This window comes from Mastigoproctus giganteus, chromosome 3, assembly GCF_048544385.1.
Source record: "Mastigoproctus giganteus isolate SK-2022 chromosome 3, ASM4854438v1, whole genome shotgun sequence".
NCBI classification, from domain to species: Eukaryota; Metazoa; Arthropoda; class Arachnida; order Uropygi; family Thelyphonidae; genus Mastigoproctus; species Mastigoproctus giganteus.
Window position 1 is genome coordinate 59,785,320 of NC_143577.1, and position 20,610 is coordinate 59,805,929.

The window sequence follows — 20,610 nt, forward strand, 5'->3', positions numbered from 1 at the left end:
GGAACCTTACCTGGATACAGTACTCCAAGTATGGAGTGCGGCCTTCATACTTGGGATGCCGATCTTACAATTTCCTTATAATTATGACTCGCCCGCAAGAAAAATTTTCGATAAAGCATCGATGGAACGCCATGGGTCTTCTTTGCCATCTGTCTGCATTCACAGAGAATTTCATATCAACTATCGTAAATCCCAATCCATTTTCTCCTATTATACTGTATTTAAATTTAGCTGCCGATTTTCTTACCATCCTAACTTGCCCAACTCAATCTGAAGTTGGCGCTGATCATTAACCATTCTCCCAATCTTCACATAACCTACAAATTTTGGCAATACGCCCTCTGTTCCCCCGTAGATGTCGTTTATGGAAATTAGAAACAACAGTGGTCTCAGAACTACGTTAGACCAGTCTCAAAAGTAACCATTAATCAGCGCTCTGCCTCCTTCCCTGCAATCGAACTCAAAGCTTATCCATGATTCCAACACGTCCCAGCTTGTACAGTAACCTGTTATGAGGGACTGTATCAAATGTTAAACTAAAACTGAAATAAACAATGCCAAAATAATTGCTTACATCCAGCTCATGCTGTGTCAAACATGATTTCCCTTAACAAAACTGTGTTGTATATTACACTCTTTATTATTTCCTTCGTGATTTTCTCTACTACCGAGCCAAACTGACCGGTCTGTAGTTACTATTTCGCTCTTAGAACCGACTTTATGTATTAGGGACATATTAGCACTTCCGCAATCTCAAGAAATCTCTCCCGAGTATATTGGTGCCCTCACAATTGATCTGATGATTCAATGCAGTCTCTTTAGTCTCTCACCGCCTCCCTCAAAATTACTGGGTATATGACATCGACTCCAAGAGCCTTATTTTTTAGGCTTGAAATTTTTTCTACTAAACACTGTTGCATTTTACTATCGATGATTTCATACCGCTGAGCTTCACTCGCAACAGCCTCTTCACTATGAAGGCTCTTGCGTCTGTAAAGACTGGTGCGAAATAGCTGTTAAATTCACAAGCAACGTCAGCTGCGTTACCAAAGGCTTTTGCCACCCATTATTTAGGGGTTCATATGATTAGTTTTCTTCTTTGTATTCAACATACATGAAAAACTCCTTGGCACCATTATTTGCTCCCTGAACCAGTCATTTCTCACATTCAGCTTTTGCCATTCTAACTTTTCTGTGGTACTTTGTCCCAAATGTAGTGTAGAGATCAATATAGCGTTGCGAGTTTTTTTGTTTGTTTGTTTCTGTTTTTTTGAATTTGTAATGCACCTGTGCTGATTAAATCAAATTAAAATTGAATTAGATTTAATTAAATTAGATTACATTAAATTAGACACAAAAATCGGTCTAATTCAATGTCTAATTGTCGAAGGCAAGACTGAATTATTGTTTGGTGAGTTTCTGATTGCTTACTGAGTTATTCTCTCCGCTTAATCAAAACGTTTGTATCAACAGCATATATTATCATGCTCTATCAGGAAAAATTAAAATACCGCCAAAATGGAAATCCTGACAATGTTTCTTACATGGTTTTGTAGTTTTACTGTGTTAATTTTAAATCCTTGTGTGTTGGGGTTCATAATTTTCTTGATAATTATCAAAATTTATTTATTTATTGAAATTTATTTATTTAATGTAAAACAAACATTAAAACCTGTTAAAACTGTTTAAAAAATATGTTAGTTAAACTATTAAAAACATTAATACAAGACTAACTTTGAGTAAATACAAAATAAAATACTGAATAAAGTAAAATCTAAGAGCTATGCAATTGCAATAATATGAGATATAAATAAATAGTTCATTAATTAAAATTATTAAAGAACATTTGTAAACTTTAGATACGTTTGAAAGTTGATTAAAACGCACAGCTATAAAATAAAATCTAAGTATTAATATATTACTGAACTAAAGAATGAACATCAGTGTGAAATTCACTGTGGATTTTTTTTTTAAGTCTGACAACAATTGAAGTTCATTTTTTTTTTTTTTTTCAAATTCAAAGAGTGAATATCAGTGAAAATGATCTAAGTCTGAAATATTTATTAAATGTAAAAAGAAGATTTGACTGAATTCTTCTTAATATGTACGTTTTTTAAATAAAAATATTTTTTTATGTCTCTTAAATCTGTTCGGACTATGAAAATTAAAATAAATTAAGCAATGAACTTCTTCGGCTACTGAACCTAAATATATATTACAGAAATCAGTAATAATCTTTTACAAATTAAATTAAAAACGTATTAAGAAAACATTTGCGGAATCCCTGAGATCCTTTTGGAGAAATCCCAGGATTCCGTGAAACAGCCTCTTCCCAGAAGTGACAATCAATCTAGAACGTTTAGATCGATATTATCACCATTTCTTCTGGAATCTTTGTTATAAGATGTTTCTGTTATAACGTACTATTTATTCTTAATTTTCTTACTCACTATGTATCCTATTTACCTATATTGTAATTTAATCATAATTTAGGTTATTCCTGTAATGCGTGTAGGCATTACAGGAACGCGAACAATAAACAAACGAATATAATATTAGGTTGAAGCCTCTTGTGGAAAGGTTTCGTGTATTTGCCAATATGCTTGTTATGTTGTTCTTCTGTATATTACAAAAAGATACATTGGCCTCTATTCAAAATAGTACTTGACTAGCATCGATACGATAGTTTCATGAGAACTTGGAAGAAAAAAAAATAGAAACAGTTTGTTCAGATCGGTCTAATATCCTTCATGTTTTTTATATAATTTGATTTTTGGTACTAATTTAGGTCATTTTGCTTTCCGGGGTATATGAGCTTTCGAATGACATTCCCTGTAGTTATCATCAGTAGTTTTCTACTTAATATTTGAATTCAATAGAAAACTAGTAGTCCAGAAGGATGAATTTTTGCATTGTAGTTTTCCTGTGTGCTTATACTTTACTATGAAATATTTCAAGGCGTGTGTAATATAGGGCTGCATATGTTAACCAGAAAGTTAAAATTTATAGTCACAGAAGTGAATATAAAGGTGGGCTATGATGAGAGACCTCAGAAGGATGTACCTCGACATAAACACATAATAACGTTAACTGTAATTAAATAAATAAACATGGCTACGTAAGAGGTAGCACTTTTCTGTTGGCCACTCTCAATGTGGTAGGTGCTGGGAAGGAGGGTATACATTTGATACGCTATCTCAGACTCGAAAGCCTTTGTAAGAGTACACTTACAAATAAAAGGAAAATATTTTTATAGGAGATAAATCCATGAAGGGAAGAGAAAAACTGGGAATTATTAAGGTTTGAATATTAAATTTGAATATGGTAAAAAAAATATTAAGTTCGAATATGGTAGATATTAAGGTTTGAAAATACTGAATTTAGAAATAGGGAGGTTAGAAATTTGCGAATTAAATAGCAGTTAGATGGAAACAAGAAGTAATAAGTATTACACAGAGAGTGAACAAAACAGTGGCCCGGACTAAGGAAAGAGCGGTAATTTGCAAACAAGCAAGAAAAGGGTTACTAGAAACGGGAAACAATGGGACCACTAGATACAAGTAATTAAGAAGCGCCTTTGATGTTAGCCGAAGCAGGACGGAAACAGAAATATGTTGGGACAGTCTGGCATTCGTGTCGGAAAACCTGCGCCAGAAGGCAAGTTGGCGACATTTGGCAAAAATGAAAACACAAAATAGTTGCTTTTGGAGGCACTCGGCATATATGAAAGGGTTGTATTGCTGGAGAAACAAGAAAAACGATCTAAACAAACAACAAGAAAATTACAATAGAGGGATTTGGTTTGATGCACTAGGAGAGAGACAGTTGTGCTAAGTTTTTTTTTTTAGGAACTAGGAAAGTGAGAACTTAAGTATAGTAGTGGGATTGTTTGAGAGCCATGTGGGAGAAGTTCCAAACTTCTGAGAAAAAAAAAAAAAGAGTTCGGATGAGAGTTCGGGAGTTGGAGAGCGAGTGCGGGTTATTGTTTGAATACAGTTTTAGAGGTCGAGTTCGGAGTTGGAAAATCGTGGAAGTAAGAAGAAAAAATAGTGAGGCAGAGGTGGGGACATGTAGGATTTTTAGAATTGGAGTTCTAGAATGGGAGTTCGGAATTAGATATTTTTCTCTTCTTCTTCATCTAAGATGAAGAAGAGAAAAAAGCTAGCGAGGGTGTGCCGACTGGAGGTGATTTGGGGGGGGGGGAGTGCGGACGAGTGAGAAAACAGGCGTTCTAAAGTTTAAACTGAAAGTGGAGTTGGCGATCAGTCGGGTAATCGGTCTAGATCCGGCCCGTCGAGAATGAGCCAGGTATGCAGATGTGTCAATCAAGAAATATACGTGGAAAGAGGGTCTAGTCCAAGAGTCGTAGAAGAAGAGATAGACCGCCAGAAAAAAAAAATGGAAACGGATATGGGAAGCCTATCAGCCACGGAGAGGAGCCTGAGCTGATATAGGAGCCCAGTAAAAAAAGCGAAAAACGAATCAAAAGTAGCAGTGCAGCTACTTTCAGTTCATTCCGAACGTAAGTGTGTTCCAATTTTATTGAACCCCTAACTTATAGATTTATAGACTGAACTCTGTGAGATATTGGTTGATATTTCCTGGCAACGGAAATTTTATTGTAATATACTGTACTGTTAAGTTATTAAGTTGGGCATATAGATTAAGGTAAAAACCATGGAATGATGTAGGGGTACTTAAAAGGGTTAAGGAGAAGGAAAAATAAAGGCCTAAATAATGACATTAATTATAGGCATAGTAGAAGGAGAAAGTGGCAACGTATATAATATTTCTATATAATGTGTTAATAGATAATATTATAAGTAATGAGTTAATTGTATGAAAGGAAAAAAATATATATATTTTATTGAGAAGCCTTGAGAGAAAGGGGAAATTCCTGCTCTGTATCAGAAAAGGGAAGTAACAATGATACTTTTGGGCGAGTTTGTAGTAACTACTACTGATGTAATATGGTTAATAATTAATATGATAGAAATGGGTGATTGATAGTAAGCCTACTGATATAAGGTGATATGTGAAAAAAAAATCTATAAAGGAAGAGAAGAACTTCTTCCTAGGTAATAGTTGTAAATTAATGATTTGTGTGAGAGATTACCAATAAGAAAAAAGGGGGAGGAAGGGATGTGTTAACCAATGTAATTATATATAGAAGTGAGAAAATATGTGAGAATAGCTGATACAAGTGTGACAAGGTGAAAATTTCTTGTATTATAGTTACTATATGTAAATACACATTTGTAATCTGTATGTGTATATATGCAAATTTTGTATGATGCTCATTATCATTTTTTTTTTATTTCAATTATTTTGTTGTCTTTATGCTTTGCTAACTTACCGTTTTACGCACTATAGAATTTGGAATTTTCTAAAAATTACAGTCAGAGTTGCGATTTGTGTCCTCCCATGACTTCAGTAGGGTGGAAGTCAATTTAAGTAAAAAAATAAGTAAATGAATATACGTGGCTGAACAACTACAGTTGTCAAGCCAGCCAGGGATTATACTGCAATTGGCCTATACCTAACCAGCAGAATAAATAAAATATAAATGGGCGACTACACCTTTTATTTGCAATTATTATGTTAATAGTCTACAGTATGTCGAGGTGCGGAACATTCTAACAATGTTGGAAGGGAACATCTCATCAAGGTTCTTTATCTTACTCAGGAGTGTGGGATGACAATAGTGACGGAGACTCCGTCACTAATACTGATGGAGGTTGGAGGGTAAAGAACAATCTCAGTCAGTCTTGGGATTTTGATCCTTTCTGTCAAGAGCTACGACTGATAGGATTTGTCTTTTTGGTATTTACAAAAAGAATATTTACCATATTTGTATTTAGTTGGTCTCTCTGTAGTTTTTATGTCCTCTTCTACTACATTATTTGGACAGCGATCCCACTAATTCATCAGACTACCGGAGTTTTCGTTATAACTATTTTCCAAACCTATATCTAGCCAGCAGAATTCGTCTAGAGGGTCCAAGTCTCTCTTAATTTTTGTTCTTGATGTAGGTGGTAGATGACTTTCATCAACCGGTGAAATACCACCACTTTGCTTATTGGAGGCTTGAAGTGGTGAAACCCATGTTTAGTCTCTAGAGCAAAGTTTCCGGCATCCCCCTCCCCCCATACCTCTCCTTCAACCCATGCACGGTACTAAGTACTATAGGTTTTGATACCTTTCGTGTTTGGGGTTTTCATAAAAAAAAAAAAAAAAAAAAAAAATTAGCCACAAAGAAGAAAACATTAACCATTTTATCACACTAAAATCCTTTTGTTGCTCTAATTTTCGCAATACTTTCACTCAGGCCATTGCTTTTTATACCCTCGTCGTGTCTTTCAGGGTACTCTTCCATTCAAATTCAGCTGGTGACACTATGATATGTGTATGCATGCTTGTTAAGTGCCAAAGCTGTTTGTTATTTGGTTTTTAGGAGCATTAGCAACTAAGGCCATATTGCTCCGGGGATATGCAGTGGTCATTCCCTGACCTTTTGTCATCTCCGTATTTGGTGGGCACGAACCCCGGTCTAATAAAGAAGCGCGTGCTATGCACTGCTGCTCCTACCCACCTGGCTACGGAGGCGCCCAAGTGCCAAAGCAACTAAGGCTATGAGTTCAACGTATTGCGTCTGTAACTGCGTGTATTGTTTGGTCGGTTTACTGTTTACTGGATGAAAACAGCAAACCGAGCGCATATAAACATACATACATCTCTGCTGAGACAAACTACCGTAGCTACTTCATGAAAAAGCCCATAAAATTTCTTCTATCATTGATGGATTCAAATTCATGACTTTTGTGCACTGTTCTGCTGTGTAACCCGCAAGGGCTCTAACTTAGCTATCAGTGTATATTCTAGTTTCTCTTACATTTTACCTATTACTTTCATATTCATAGCTTCCTGAATGGTTTCTTCTCTTCCTTTCTCACACAGTGCCATAACCGGCTGTTGCATGCCTTTTCACCTTACTTTAATATAATTCCGTATACACTACATGACTAAAAGTATTCGGACAAGTCTATACTGATATTGTGTACTGTGCCAATAGTCCTCCGCCAATGCGTATCGCTTTAAATATACCAACATAAATGTGATACTCGGGCAGCAATACGTTGAACGGCACTATGTGATACAAGCTTTCACCATGTGATCGATGTTGGATGCCACATGAGTAACTTTCTGTGCCCGCCCCTGTGACTCTTCCGAATACGATTCCAAAATTCACTACAGTGGACAATACTCAAAAACAGAAAACTTCAGGTGATATCTCAAACCAAAAAGGTCGCAACATTTAGACTTTTTTTTTTTTCCTATCAGCCGCACAAACTGAAGGAACGGGTTCAGTGAACCATAAAGAGGGTATTTCGTGCTTCATGAATATCGTTCCCGGAAAACAATTACGAAGCAGATGAAAGAGGCCAAAGGAAAGCAGAACCAGTTCGGCAACCAACCGCAAGGAGCTGTGTAGCCTTGGGTTCAGTGGTAGGGCAGCTCTAGTTTGACCGCTTAGAAAATAGCTTGAGCACTACGACAGTCGCGAAAGAGGATATTCCACATTGGAATTTTAGGAGTGTTTTGCATCAGTGGTATGAGAAGCTTCTACTCATTTTTGTGCGAAATACAAACCGAAAGTTCACAAATATTATTACCCTGCTTATTCGTAACGTACCTAGTTGGGCGATTCCATTTATGTAAACTTCGTCCCAGAGTTATTATCTAGGCGGTCAAGCTATACACATTACTAGTGCAAAATGGTGACTGATATGGTGTCGTTCCGAACTTTTATAGACACCAGGACAGTAGAAGAAGCTGAAGTGGAGTGACTAATCTCGTTATACAGCGTTGTTTCATCCCATTGGACGTATTTAGGTATAGAAACTGTCCAGAAAGTGCTTCCTGTCAGAATGTATCTTCTCCACCATGAAATTTCGATGGATGTTTTCTGATAGGGGGTGTTTATCCCGGTTCTGGTTTGGTTTGGTGGTGGTAGTGTTTGAAGCGCATAATATGCTTGGATATTTTGAACATTATACGCTACCTAGAACTGTTGATTGCTACACAGAAACTGGCACTCCAGTATCTGCACAACAACGCGTATGTCTAAGACAAGGTATATGTCTAAGTTTGCAGATATAAGCTACTGCAACGATATCTACAAAAATTATGCCGATGGGCGAGAAATGGCAGTTGAAGTTTAATATTGAAAAATGCAAGGTACTGGCATATGGGTGGCAGTAATACTAGGTTAACATTCCAACTGCTGGTAATATAATCCGAATAGTGGAAAATGGAAGAGAAAAAAATTGGGGAGTAATTGTGCAGTTAGATATGAACTTTTCTGAGCAGTGTAGATAGACTCAAACTATTATATTAGGAGTGAGCAATGCAGACAGACTCAAACTATTATATTAGGAGTGAGCAATGCAGACAGACTCAAACTATTTATTATATTAGGCCCACCCGTAATCGCTTACATATACCCATTTTATGTATTGTGTCTATAAACTGCGTGTGTTCTCTGGTCGATTTGCCTGTTTTGCTGGACGAAAAAAAAACCCAGTTTCTAGGGGAAAAACCTTACTATCTACGCCTGAGACCGACTAACTCAGCCACGGAGTTAAAAAAAAACCCATTAAAGTCCCTCGCGTCATCGACAGGATTCGAACATGGGCCTTTTCCACCTGGTTAGGGGAGGACGGTGACGATATCACTATGCTACTGCGCAGACAGTGCAGAGAGACTGCCACAACAGCTCATGGAACTTTGTCAATGATATACAGGAACTTCGTTAGCAGGAATAAGGTCGTGATTATCCCTTTATACAAGGCCATGCTTAGGCTGCATCTTGAGTACTGTATACAAGTCTGGAGCCCTCATTTTATGAAGAATATATCTGCTGGAATGAGTGCAGAGAAGGGCACTTCTCTGCACCCATTGAGATTGGTGAAGAGGAGAAAAATGTGCTCTTGCAGAGAAAGCCCACAGCTTCAAATTGCAGTGTCTGAAGACTACACACCTGAGAGGAGATTTAATTGGGATGCTTAAGACCTTGACTGGATTGAGTAAGCTCAAGGTTGCTGGCATTCTTCCTCTTGCGGATACTGCACAAATGATAGGACAGAAATTCGCCGAAATTTTCTTTCAGCCAGCGGATGGCTGATTGTTGGATAAACTTTCCATATGTTGTTGTGGAAGTGGGTAGTCAATAATTTCAAGGACTAGACAAATTCTTGGATAGACGGGTGAGTTGGACAGTTGTTTTTTGGCTGATGCATTATAAGCTAGATTTCTTATATAATTTTCCACTAAATTATTAATAGTAATCGATCTTATGCAAGAAATAGCAAGGTTCTTTTTATTCAGGCAAACCAAACAGAGAACACGCCCAATTTACTGACTGTTAACACAAGGATAAATTAGGTTGTTCTCAGGTAACCATAATATAACAGTTTTAAAAGATGATTTTGCAATTGAAAAAAAAGTTCAGAAATGCAAAATGAACACTCATAGAATTCTATGAAAGAAATTAGATAAAACAAATTTGATTGACTTCCGTTCATATGTGATTGTGAAATGATATTTTATAAATGGTCAATTACTTAGACACGTATACAAAAGAAGTTCAAGAAGTCATGGACTAATCACAAGAAACTGTAGATATCCACAAAGGCATTATGACTCTGGTGAAGCAGGAATGTTTAAATACATGCATAAGTGGACGAAAAACTCGAGTTTCGGATTGAAGGAACCTTGCTGTTAACGCTTTAGACCGACTAATTCAGCCGCGGAAGCCCATAAAAGCGAATTTCAAAAATAGGTTGACAAATAAGCGGAAGTGTGCGTATGGATTACTCTCTTTCCCTGAGCTGTAAACTTCAAAAACCCTCCAACTGTATGTCCAGGAGTGAACTATTACAGGAAACGAGACGTGGATGAATTTCTTATCTTCTGAACCACTGCAAACAGCCTTGATGTCAAGGCATCCTGGATCCCCATTGAACAAAAAATTAAATAAACACTCTTCAAAAAAAGTAATGCACGCCATTTTGCAGGCCAAGGCTTCACTATTTCTGCCAAAATCCTAACTCTAATGGCTGTGAGATATACCATATAAAAATAACTTTAACATTTGATTATGGAGTCATATCTTCATTGAAAATATACAACTCGTATTGTGTAATTTATAAGAGATTGGTTGGAACAGACTATAGAACGCTTTAGAACGTCACCCATGCAGTCTGATTTAGTACCTTCAGTTCACTGTGTAAATGTTTGCTTTATCTGTGTCCTCACCTTACGCGACACCTTGAAGGAAAGCATTTGCTTAACAATAATGAGATTATTTCAGCATTATGTCAACAGTGGTTTACCAGATCATGTTACATCCGTGCAGCAGTTTCGAAAATCTTATTAAACTTTGGGAGATAAATTCTTGAACATCCACTCGAGTTTTCACACGTTTTTTCACACTGTCTTACTAAAAAGTCAGAATATCCCTCTGATTGCAAAATAACTTTTGAAAATAAAACATTGGAGGCTTAATTTTGCGATTTTACTTCGTATTATAACTGCTCCATTACTTTTATATCATTCATACATCTCCCCACTCGTTGTTAGCGTGGAGGTTTAGCACAAATTTATTACGCTATAGTTAAATGGAGATAGATTATAAGGTAGTTTTAAAATGAGCTAAAATGTAAAAAAAAAAATCAGCGTTCCCAGAGATGTCCTAAAGGACACCCATTCTAGACCTATTCTTTCTAGTGTATTTTGGAATAATAATTTTTCAGCGTTTGACACTACCATGAAAATATACGCAGATAACATGATTTTATGTGTTGGTGATTGGGAAAAACATCACAAATGACTAATGGCCATTATTTATTCATATACGTTATGAAGATATTTCCAAAGTACAATGGTTTCATGGATATAACCGATTATGTAACTGTATATGCGCATGTATTTCAACGCAGAAGAAACGTGGTTCAGTGGGATGGTGTATTTTGTAGATAAAATACAATACATGCAGTCATCATAAAATCTTCCCCAGAATAGAGGAGTTGGTGTACTTTTGGTCAGTTAATAATCCATATAAAACAGTATTTAAGTTTCGTGAATGGAATAATTATGCATTTATTTTCTTGTTTTGTGTAGAAAATTTTCAGAACAGAAATTCAGAGCTTAAGCTTAATAAAATGGACAACAAATTGGGCACACTGGAGTGATTAAAACTTTCGAATTCAGCAAGAATAAGTTGACATTTGATAAAAAATAAAAAAGACACATTTTAAAAATGTAATGATCAAACACGAAAGAGTAATAATAGCAGCCTAAGTCTGATGAAAGTGGAGGAAAAACTATGCTATACAGAAAAAAATATGCTAAGAAATATAGAGATAAGCTACTAGAATTTTACTTAATGCAGTGAATGAGAATTCGGTTAGAATTTTTTGTATTTGCCATTTAGTGAGTATGACCTGAATCATTATTAAAGTTAAACATAAACAAATATTAACTAGTAATTATTTAAATCTTAAAGATTAAACGAATCTTGACTAGTAATTATTTGTACTTGGTTATTACGATTCATATTTCAGATAATATAAGAGCCTTGTATTAATAACTTAAGTGACCATTGACTGAGACCATCTCAATCACAATGTCACTGGACTTTTACTCGAATTGGATTTATGGCAGTCTTACACTTTCAGGCATGCCGCTTTGTGCAGTAAGCTAACTATATTCAGGGGCTGTCCAAGGTAGGGGCTATAGCCCTCTGTGATCAAAACAATGTGGATTTTTTTTCTTTTACTGCTACATAATGATTAAAGCTTATTGTTTGTCCGAAACACTACAGTTCCCACCCCTTTAACTGCTTAATTCATCTCTTAGAAAATCGTGGGCTGCCCCTGAACCTATCGATTCCGAAACTATCACAGCTATTAACGGAAAATGTATTTATCAAATTAAGGAAATCTACTATACTCAACTCATTAATTAAATTCATTTACTATTAAATTAATATTATAAGAAACTAATTTAATTCTAATGAATATAATTTCTTATTATTATAGATTTTAAGCAGATCGGAAATTTTGACATACATTTGGGTTGTTTCGCGACGTTATCAGTTCTATACCATGTTATCCCGTCAAAATAAGGAGTTGTGTGCTGCCTTTGTTTTTTTTTTTTATCTCAAAAAGTATAAAAGCAAAATGAAAATAGTATAAGTACTCTAAATTTTAAGCTATGAACAGTATTAAGGTTATTAAAAAGATGATATTTTGTATTATCTCTTCCTGGTTCTCTTTTTTAGTAGCTATAAATAATATTTTAATGTGAAAAACCATCAGAAGCATAACATGCCATAAAATTATATAATATTGTACCTCAAATGAAAATTTAAATGAGAATTGCAATTTATAGGAAATTCTAATATGTTCACTAATATAAGCGTTTAAAATTAAGGTTTTGCTTATTGTGAATAGGAATACCACTAATTATATCTTAACAAGGAAGTTTGTCTTACATTATAACTAAATAATGTTAGTATACAAACCGCAACACTATAAACTGACTATTGCTTTTAAGTATTTCATATAGATATTATGCATGTAATTTTGTTTGTCTTTAAATTAGATAAAGATATTTTAATCTGTTTTCTTATCCTATCCCAATACCCAAAACGAAATGTTTCAGAAAATTTCGTCTAGCCATTTTATTTTCATGTTAAACTTGTTATCTGACTAAAACCAAAAGATTCATCTATTATTTATTTTCATAAAATTTATAGAATAAGTTAAAATATTGCTTTAAGTATACATGATATACATTTATATTATAAGCATTTCTCTATTACAAATTATACAAATATCATTATTTTACACTTTATAAATATTCATTTTTTTTAATTATCATAAAGAGCTTCAAGAAGCCATTAAAGGGATTCTTTGGTTTGGTTTTATTTAAACATATATATGACAAAAACAAAGTACTTTAAAATCATTGAATCCCCAAATGTACACTCAGAAACTGTACATACATATACCATATTATTTTTTTAAATACAATCAAAAACATTTACAATACAATATTCTGATACACAAAATGAAATCACGATAAAATAATGTTTACAACATTTTAAATATTCGTAAATCATTTTTAAATTAAAATGATAAGTTTAGTGACTTTAATAAGCTTTCTTCATATTACATTTTCAATCACTTAAGCGTATTACTTTAATTAATTTGGCCAGCTGAATATATAATTTATCTTGTTTTGTTTTTTTAGGATATTATTATAATTTAATGAAGATGTTCAGTTTGATCTGCACAGTTTTAAGAAATTGTGTTCTTATTCCTTAATCTGCAAATCATATGTACAGATGAGCACAGGTATTCTGATTTCAGTAGAAAATCCGTGTAAACACCTACCATCTGATAATTGGGAACAAAACGGTAAAAGACATTTGTTAAGGGCAAGGTCGTTTATCTGAGCCATGATTTTATTAACAGTAACCTCACTGGAATATGATAACTTATTTCAGAGTATAATATCTTGCAGTGTTTTAGTAAAACAAAAAATGCCGGAAGATGCTTCCACAATCTGAAATATTTATGTACACTGCCCTATTAAAAGTATTGGAACACTCGTTCTAATAGTGAGCGGTGCGAACGATATGTATGCAAAACAGGAAAAGCGAATATATAATAAACAAGGCATGGGCTTTCATGACGTAGTGCTGCCATGAAAATAAACATCAATGAACGTTAGACGTCGTTTGCTATTTTGTTTAGTTCATCATTCTCATCAGACAGTTGTATTCGGTTATGAAAAATATATGGGAAATAACATATCTGAAGATATTTCCAAGACATCCTCCCACAATGAAATTCAATGGAGGAGTGGCCATAGCGTGGGAATGTTTCTCATGGTTCGGTCGCGAGTCATTGGTCCCCTCGCCTGAAAAATCAAGTCAGTTGTACAACACTTCATGTACAATTCCACGGTGCCCCTACTCTGAAAGTTCTTTTGAAATTTGTCCTCCATGTTACGGCACGATAGTGTTCCATTCCCTACACGAGCAGTTTAAAAACCTCGTTTCAGGAAAACTAAGCCCAAAAGTCCCACAGCTCACTTGACAAGCACCGATCTGACCATTCCTGACCTGAATTTGATTGAAACTTTTGGAATGAACTGAAATTCTGGATGAAGGCACGGCGTTTCATGGCAAAGTTACCAAGAAACGCCATGCTCCCATTGGGCAGTATGTTCCTCTTCTACAGCTGAACTGACGAGTGCACTACAGGGAGATTGACCATAAATTCTGCCGTTTGCTACAAGGAAATGGTGTCAAGTTTTCTACAACACTTTAATGATGCCATTATAGCTAAACGTGAATCTAACTTGTATTTTTTCCAAACAATATTGTGTTCTGCTACCTTTTCTAGGGTAGTGTACATCAATGTAAGGGAATTTTGTTGAGACACGACTATATAACAACTTGATGGAAATCTTGAAAATGTCATATATCCTTGATATCATGTAATATCTCATACCGTTACATCGTTGTTCAGCCTTTGTTTATAGGCTGTGAGTGTATTATATTCAGTAGTGTTTATCTTGTTTAATATTTATAGCTTTTATGAGTATCGCTAAACTAATTTAATGTGTACTATAATTAAGTTTAAAACATTTTCTTTTAAAATAGCAAAAGATAAATTATGGCTAGTGTTAAATTCGAGAAAAAAAATTTCATAACTTTTATATTAAGATAGATTTTTTCTTTCTTATCATTGTTTAAATATCACTGTAAAATTATGATATCTAATTGAACTATATAGAAACATCACTAACGTTCAAAAAAGTAGGGAAGAGTTATTATTAAAATGAGAGAAATGGAATGAATAAAATATTATTACAGTTCAGAAATCAGTAAGATTATCCTACGAAATAGGAATAAACTACTATTTAATTACCAAAAAATATATACAATAGGATATTTGTGTGGCTACAAAATCTATAGCAAAATTAATATTACAAGCGATTTCTTATTATTTTCCCGGAAAAAAAAGTACTATATTTAGAGTTTTTCTTAACTTATCATAGCTTAATAATTTAATCGAGCAACTATAATTATGTTGCTCTAAAAGCAAACACATTCAAAATAATGTATAGACTCTATTGTAAAAATTCTGTAAACTCATGAAGTCACTTGAACGCTTCGTTAAATAGCAAGGCATATTTCAGAAACAAGACGACCTAGTTTTCTTCAGATTAAAAAGCAGTTTTGACTATAATTTCCTTATTATACCTTACCAGTCTATAGCTATCATCATATTAATTTCAGAAAAATCCCAAGATGTATGTGTATTTCGGATGAAACAAGATTTGATTTCATTAATAGGCGTAACTGTTTCATGAATAAGAGTTCTACTTTTCTAAAAAAAAATAAATAAAATTAAATAAATAAAAAAGCGACGCGCAGAACGATTTCTATATTTCACGTGGATTTATGAAAATTGTAACTTCTTATATTGTTTTATTAAATATAATTTGCTGCGTTTGTCTTTTTACTTTAATTCCGATTTAATGAGCTACTAGAACATCTTAAGGTTACTTAAGATGCTCTAGAGGCTCATTATTTTTTTATAAATTAATTTAAGTAGATCTTTGCAGCAGCATGACTTCAAAAATTTACATGTCTTTAGAATATCAGACATTTCTCTAATTTTCAAATAAAAATATGGTCAGCTCTATCCACCGATACTGAGCGACAGAATTTCATATCTCGATTTAGAATATAATGGCATCGAAGGAGTTTAAATTCCTTTATTGGTAATTACTAATAGGTTACCGCCCAAAAAGCCAGTCGCAGTAGTGAACAGCTCAACATTATTTTCAATTACATCATTTACAAAGTGGTTTCATTCCTTTGAGTTAATGTCGTCACTAGGTGTTAATATTCACAAATAATATCATTTTAAAGCTAAATTAATGTGCTTGCCCATATTAATGAAGAAGGTAATTGATCAAATTGTTAACCCATAATATTAAAATTACCTGAGAGCTGCACTGCCACTAATTTCCCATAAAGGTTTTACACATCATTACGGAAATGGTCTTCCTAGCAGAGCGACGAATCTTGTTTTCCTTCTAATTCTACTATAACAATTTGATAGCTATATGTATTATATTATAAATTTATCAATTCATGCAAAAGCTATCGGGACAATCACTGGTAACATAAATCTGCTTTATTAGTAGTGCTTTTTTTCTGGTACTTGGTCAAGATAGTTGTTCAAGTATCTTTTCTGGATTTAATAATTGAATGACTATTTTTCATAATAAAAATTATTGATGTAAGGAATCGTGTTGAATTTAATAATCACGTTGCTGTGTTGCATTTTATCCTTTTGACTTTTATTTTCAAACTGACTCTAATAAATTACTGTATTTCAAAAAGTTTTCCTTCTTGGGATTTGTACATAGGATAATTTTATAAATTAAATTTTCATTCATTTCAAAATAAATTTCTTTGGAACTTTATCTTTTTAACTGAAGTGCTACTGTGCCAATTGCCTGATTTACGATTAACTTACAAAATAGCATAAACTGAAATTATATAAAAGATATTTTATCTGAATATATTAGGAAATATTACTGTGTAGAACTTGATAATAAACTTTACGCAAATATGTAATATCATATTTTGACTTAAATATTATACATTAAGTTAATGTATAATATTTAAAATTTAAATGTGTGTAATTTTAGTTAAACTTGGTATTTAAGACAAACAGAATAGTACAATATATTCATAAGTATGAAATTTTAAAAAGAGTTTACAAATAAGCCATTTGTGTACTATTTTTTCAGGCTCTGTTTTTTTTTTTTTTTTTTAATTTTTGTAAAACGTTGGAAGCCTGCTCGAATTTTGTGCAAAAATATATAGCTAATAAATCATAATATAAGCTCATATGCCTATATATGAGTTAATATACCAATGGTTATATATATAGTCAAATTTTGAGAGCCAACGTAATTTTAATATAGCTTATTAAATCTACCGAACGCTGGCATTTTAAAATTTAAGCCATCATTTGCGTTCTGACTGCAATCGTTACTGGTCGATAGTTGACCAGTAATGATTATCGTTGAAGTAGTGCAGTATAATGTACAATTCCTGACCAATACCAGTCGGTAATTATATATTACCTACTACTATTGCTGGTAAAAGTTTGGCCAGTAACTATAAAGGATAATGTACAATTGTAAAACAAATGGCATTAGTATTACATTATGGCATCCTTTCTGTATTTCATTATTTAAGAAAAAAAAATTTTTTCGGTATACAGGGAATGTAAGAATACCGACAATTAATTCTTTGTGATTAGTGGTTAAGGCGAAGGTTAAACAGAAATTATATGATGCAAACAGATTCAGTCTTGTACATATACTAGTTACCAAATATGAATGAATTTCTTTAAAAAAACGAATTATTTTTCATATATGATGTAGATTAATGTTACTTTTATCCTGTATATAAGATAAATTTGTATATATAGTATCTATATAGGTTTATATGTGCCATCAAAACCACTTGTAAAGCTCGTGGAGGAATGTTATCCAATAAAAGACATTGTACTGAAACAGTTTTTAACTCAGCGTTGTTCTAGGAGTAATATTTAATTGAGTTTGAAATGAAGAGCAATCAGAAGACTGTTCTATAAGAAGAGGTTTTTAAATATGTATAGCACATAAATTTTATATATTGCATGTACATATTTAATCGCTGCCAATTGGAATATACATGTTTCATTCCAATTGACAGAGATTGGAACCACCACGCAAACCAGAAAGTTTACCTGATTTCCTTTTAAATTTATTCTTTTCAGTTTATGAAAGCAATGTAATTTTCCATTTACAGGATAAGCGTCACGGTTCCAGAAACTGATGATCCAATTTGTTTGAAATATATTGAACTATTCTGTTATAATTCTTGATTTCTTATAAAAATGTCAGTCAACATAAATGCAATTTGAAACATTCACACAAATAGCACACAATGACTTAAGCAGAAAACATGAAAATGTCACTTGCACAGTCAACAAAATCTGCATACTTATCTTTATTTATGAACTGGAAATAACTCTACGTCTTGTAATACCTAACTAAAGATCTTTATAATTGTGCTAATTTATATATAAATTCCTGATTTCTTAACTGAAATTGTTTTTATAAATCTAGTTTGTTAGGAGAAATAACTGTTAAGCTATAGATGTACTATTTCATTTTGCTTGCCTAAGTGTAATTAATCTGTTTATGTTGTTTGGGAAACTATATATCAATGCTTCTCAAAGGCTTTAGTTCCCCTGAACGTTTTGTGCGCATATCTATTTGTGGTTTTCAGTGTCATAATATTCAGATTTCGAATATTTCAAATGAATTCAGAATTAAGATTATAGTAATTGCAAACCGGAAATTATCATTCGTAACCACCGCCTGCACGAGAACCAGCGTTTGAGAAACACTGCTATAGATAGACCATGTGCTATTTGTTCCATATCTAAGTGATATGCACTCATTTGAATAAAACAACTTATCAACACTCTAAAATTTTAAATCTGCTACAGGTTAAAATTACCCATGAATTTTAAACGCAAGTGAGCAAAACAATATTGCATACCTTTGGAGCACGCAGATGTAGCTGGCAAACTGGAAGATGTGAATTAGATTCAAGCTGCCAAGAAAAAAGGAAATCGAAATGAATGCAGTAATTGGAGCGACATAAGATTATCAGTGTCAGGAAAACTTTTTTCGAAGTCATAATTAGTAGTTAAAAGATTCAACTGAAAAGATCGAAAAATGACTAAGAAAAAAAAAGGTCATTTCAGGACCATGCCTTTATTTGGAAACATATATAAACTTATAAAGCCATGAGCTGAATATCAATATTTAATTTTACATCGGATTCGTTGAATAAAAGAGGGTTAAATGAAGTGTACATCAGCTGGTATGCAATATCTTTTAGAATAATGAAATGCATTCTGAAATGTTTTACTGTGAATCGAATTTCTCAAAAAAGAAAACACAAAAAAGTAAGCTTTAAAGGTGTTTTTATGTATCATGTGTGTGTAGTCTTTTGTTTTGTATGCACTTATATACAACACGTGCAGAGATAGATATTTTTAAGAATTCCAGAAGAAAGATTTCCACAACACTGATCTATGCTTGTTAGAAACAGTTTCAAATATGCAATTGCAAAAACGCTGTTTCACTTTATTTTTAATAAACATTAAACTGAGTATAAAACAGAGTATGGTAAATGCATGTCTCATATTAATTATAAGTGATTCATTCTTGTTAACACAGGGAAAAGGGAGATAATCTGATATCTCTGCTCAATGAACTGAACAATATTCAGTGCTGCAGCTTAGGAAGTGGTGTTGCGTTGCATCTTTTTATTTCGTTTGGCTGAAGTGATAATATAATATACTTAAATGTGTTGCCTTTAGAATTTTAATAATTCAATGAACAAGGTGTGCGCGCGCGACTTTTTTCGTTGAGAATCCGAAAAAAACAGCCGAAACTGTTTAAAAAAGATGCTGAAGTTGTTTAGGAGATCCAGGTAGTGAAGACCAATTCAGAATGAGAAATTTCCATGGATTTCAAGTAAGACGCTATTATTGTTACAATACTGTCTAATTACTTGACACTAGTGTCTAGTTACAATTTAACAATATTTCCATTAGACACTAATAGAAATATTGTTAAACGGTTGCGGTATCTGATATTCAAGAAAAGGGGTCATTGAGAATCAAAGAATAAAAAATAAATTTTCTGTTTATACTCCGGGACGACCAAACGGTCAGAGGAGTTCACAAGATAGACAGAATACAAGAAACAGCACCGTATTCAGAAGTAACTGGAGATGTGTACGTTTTACAGGTGGCTCGTGTAATGTAACCATTACACATGATTTGAATATGGAGTAAAATCTTTGATAAGTTTATGTTATAGCAGCTAGCATGTGAGCAAAACCCGAATAGTATTTGTGGCCGTCAGAATCTTTCGAGACAGTGCTAAGTCCCTGTTTTATGGACTTACCTTGAAACTAAACTCTAAAGTTCTTGACAGACTAAATTCCATATTACTTTTTATAAAGAAAGCAAGGGCGATGAAATAGAATATGAAGACCAAAACCCAAGCATTTTTCGACCATAAGCAAAATGAGTTCTTGCAATAGATCTTCAGATTTTCTACCAAAAAAGTCATCGTTTAATACCACCGCTGTATTCTGCATTGTTAGATATGAAAAGATGGGATTATTTCTGAGTAAACAACAGCCAAAACTATTGTAAGATTGGTTGCGCACATTACGAATAGAAGGCATAATACTTCTGGAAATTGAAGTCTTTTTATTCGTTGCGCAATACTGAAAAAAAACTTAGTGATAGCATTGTAATATGACGACCGTTGCCATTACTAAAATGTATTTTGTCTTTTCTTTATAAAAGTTCGGATAACTATAAAATAAAACTTAAGTCCTACTAGTTTATTTTAAATCATGAAGTATATTAA

General features: G+C 33.4%; 1 protein-coding gene across 5 annotated transcripts in view; it reads right to left on the reverse strand.

Moving 5' to 3' along the window:
* LOC150088045 (gamma-aminobutyric acid receptor subunit beta-like) overlaps nt 1–20,610 on the reverse strand; it is an 863,205-nt gene that overhangs the window by 256,658 nt on the left and 585,937 nt on the right. For 3 of the 5 annotated variants that reach the window (XM_090369303.1, XM_090369307.1, XM_090369304.1), the window contains exon 8: nt 18,716–18,769. The exons of the other annotated variants lie outside the window; for them this stretch is intronic. In XM_090369303.1, the coding sequence (XP_090225429.1) occupies nt 18,716–18,769 (54 nt within the window). The remainder of the gene's footprint in view (nt 1–18,715; nt 18,770–20,610) is intronic. 5 annotated transcript variants of the gene reach the window in all.